The 3,461-nt window shown below is 34.6% G+C and overlaps 1 protein-coding gene across 1 annotated transcript; it reads right to left on the bottom strand.

Moving 5' to 3' along the window:
• Nucleotides 1–1,909: 1,909 nt before the first annotated feature.
• Nucleotides 1,910–2,653, bottom strand: LOC139886407 (secreted RxLR effector protein 161-like). The gene has a single exon (XM_071870226.1). The coding sequence runs from the start codon at nt 2,651–2,653 to the stop codon at nt 1,910–1,912; it is 744 nt and encodes a 247-aa protein (XP_071726327.1).
• Between the last annotated feature and the right edge of the window lie 808 nt (nt 2,654–3,461).

Here is a 3,461-nt window from a genome sequence, read left to right on the forward strand (position 1 = left end):
GAGTTTTAGAAATGTTACCCAAACGAGATGAAGTTGGTACCAAAATGAAGAGGATGAAGAGAGGATCACGAATATGTAATTTATTTTGTTGTAAGCCTCCTAGGACGAATTTAGATGATGATTGAATGAATTTGGTAAATGTGTGTGTGTTCTTGCTAGAGAGAAAGAGAGAGAGAGAGGGAGATGGTTGAATGGTGGTGATTGGGGTGGACTAGTTGACCTAGTCAACTAGTTTGCCCCGTGTCAATTTTAGTCCCTCGAGTTTGTAGTCGGGTGCGGAAAATACCTAAACGGAATATTTTAAAACGCGTATTAACGGGAGATGTTATAAACATATAACGGAGTTTAAATTAGTATAACGGAAAAGTAAATGGAAAAAGGCGGGATGTTACATCTGGCGCTCAGCGGGCTCGTTCCCCCAGGTTTACCCTCTGCGGGGGAGTCCAAAGGATTCGTTCGTAGGGGGTTCCTGAGTCACCAAAAAAAAAAAAAAAATTTCCTTTAATGATTTGCCAAGTACCATAAATTTTGTTTCTCTAATGTGTGTATTATTCTCTATCACTTATGTATTTTTCATGAAGAGACTAACTCTCTATTTATAGAGATATGAGTAGAAAGATTACCTTAGTTGTACTACCAAATGTAAATGGTACTTATTACAATGTGTACTATCATTTACCTTAGTTGTACTACCAAATGTAAATGGTACTTATTACCATGTACTACCAAAGTAAATAAGTTTACAAATGGTACTTATTACCATGTACTACCAAAGTAAATAAGTTTACAACTCACTAATGGTGGGTCTAACACAATGAGTTTGTGAGTGTACCACAAATAATTTCCAACATCTCCCACTTGCACACAAACGAATTCGATATATATACTCGATATATATTTCGAGAAACTATTGTATAATATGCAAACCATTCATACTGGGAACTAGGCTGTGCGACCGGCATACTTTGAGAGCTCAATTGCTATACATCTGTTAGGAATATATAGCATCTCAATAATCTTGGAAAGAGTAGATTTAGTATGCAATATCCTAGATCATTAATCACATTAGTAACTCGCATGATCTCAGTTTTATTCATAAAACCCTTTTGTATTCACAATTATCATTTATCACTAAGACTTGTCACTAAGACAAAAGATAATTGGTCGACCGGTGAATACAAGTTAATGTGAACTTCAAATGATCTTCCCTTTTCTTATAATCCATTGGCCTTAGCTCAACTTGCTTTTCTAAGAACGTTCACCCAGGTTGAATCAGTCATAACCCTTAAGCAACGCCTTAAGATAGCAAACATTAAACTAAGCTTCAAGAGACAAGAAAAAGTCATAAGGACATTAAATTGAGGTTACTAATACCTCAAAGGACTCACATATCATAGAAGTAGAGATCGTTTCTTCTATTTCTCTTTTTGGTCGTCTCGATCACATGTGGTATGAATCACATGCTGCAACATTTCTCCTTCACAATGGAGGTATGTCTTCAAATCAATGTTGCACAGATGATAGTTCAAACATACACAATGTTCAAAACTCGAGTTCACTTATCTACTCATAAACTCTAAAGAACTCACATCTGGATACTCATGACAGATAAAGTGAATTGTGAATATTCACATAATATTTGTACACCTACAAATGTGGCGGCTAATTATCTCAATCTTGAGCTCTCAATTGTCACTAAAACAATATGCTTAATATACACCACTTTTTTATTTGTCACATGAAATGGAATTGATTACCCATGTGAGTGGGCTAATCTTGTATCTGTCCGACATACTTTTCTCGATTCGCAACACAAAGAGCGAACAATAAAGCAAGGATTTAAAAGAAAACTTATTGCATTGGATATAAACAAAAATTTGTAAGTACATTTATTAAAATAGTACATTCATCATAATCTACGTAATCCTTGAGACCTAACATGCTTAACAAATGCATCTCTAGGTATAGGTTTTGTCAAAGGATCTGCTACCATATCATGCGTAGATATGTACTCTATACTTACTTCCTTTCTTGCAATCTTGTCCTTCACATAATTGTACTTTATGTCAATGTGCTTTGTTTTATAATGAAACTTGGGGTCTTTTGAATATGCAATGGCAGCCTCATTATCAGAGTATATCAATGCTCGATCAATGGTATTGCCAACAACCCCCAAGCTACTCAAAAATTGACTAAGCCACACAGCTTCTTGTGCAGCAGCTGAAAATGCCACAAATTCAGCTTCCATTGTAGACAATGCTATACATGATTGTTTCTTGCTACTCCAAGATATAGCACCTTTGTTTAACAGAAAAACAAAGCCAGAGGTGGATTTTCTTTCATCCATATCTCTTCCCCAATCAGCATCAGTATAGCCTCTCATTTGCAGATCATTTCCTTCGTAGCACAAAGAGTAATGACTAGTACCCTTAAGATACCTAAGTATCCTTTTCACGGCTTTCCAATGGGTTAAACCTGGATTGGATTGGTATCGGCTTACCATGCCAACAGCAAAGCAGATATCCGGTCTCGTACACATCATAGCATACATGAGACTTCCAACCGCACTAGCATAAGGAACATTTTTCATTTTTTGTTTCTCTTGTGGAGTTTGCGGACACTCTCTAATGCTCAGCGTATCACCAATCGCCATAGGAGTGTCTATGAGGTTACATTTATGCATGTTAAAACGTTCAAGAATTTTGTTGATATAAGTCTCTTGAGAAAGAGCCAACAACTTTGATGTGTGTCGCGAGGGGTACGAAATAGTGTTTATTTTTAATACGAAATTCGACGAAATTTTACACAAGTTTTATTATTTTTACGGATGGGAAATACCTAAACCTTGCTACAACACTTATAGGCAGTGTACCTAATCGTACTGTAGTGTAGTTTTTAGTAAGTCCGGTTCGTTCCACAGGGACGCAGTGACATTTTTATAAAACTATATTTTTACAAAAATATATAATATAAGTAGTATTATTATTATAAAGGGGGTTTTTACCGTTTAATGACCGGTTTGTCGATTTTAAAACTTTAGTCGCAGTTAAAACCAAATGTAAAATATTAAAAATAAATACAAGACTTAAATTAAAGCATAAAGTAAATAACGATAATGAAATTGCGAATAATAAAAGTGCGATAAAATAAACTTGCGATAATTAAAAAGTACGATAATTAAAAGTGCAATTAAATACAATAACAATAAAAATGCGATAATTAGAAGTGCAATTAAATATAAAATAAAGGAAATTAAATATGAAATAAAATAATTATGCTTATTTAAACTTCCGTAATCATGATGTTTGACGTGTTGATTTTAGTTTTATGCCCATGGGTTAATTGTCCTTTGTCCTGGATTATTTAATATGTCCGTCTGGTTTTTGTCCATAACAGTCCATCAGTCATAAATATAAAGTGCGAGTGTCCTCGTCAAATTATTCTTATACCCGAAGTTAAAT

The sequence above is a fragment of the Rutidosis leptorrhynchoides genome, chromosome 1 (assembly GCF_046630445.1).
Source record: "Rutidosis leptorrhynchoides isolate AG116_Rl617_1_P2 chromosome 1, CSIRO_AGI_Rlap_v1, whole genome shotgun sequence".
NCBI classification, from domain to species: domain Eukaryota; kingdom Viridiplantae; phylum Streptophyta; class Magnoliopsida; order Asterales; family Asteraceae; genus Rutidosis; species Rutidosis leptorrhynchoides.

Excerpts from the sequence above, each read along its gene's own strand:
- LOC139886407 (XM_071870226.1), bottom strand. The coding sequence starts at position 2,653 with ATGGCGATTGGTGATACGCTGAGCATTAGAGAGTGTCCGCAAACTCCA.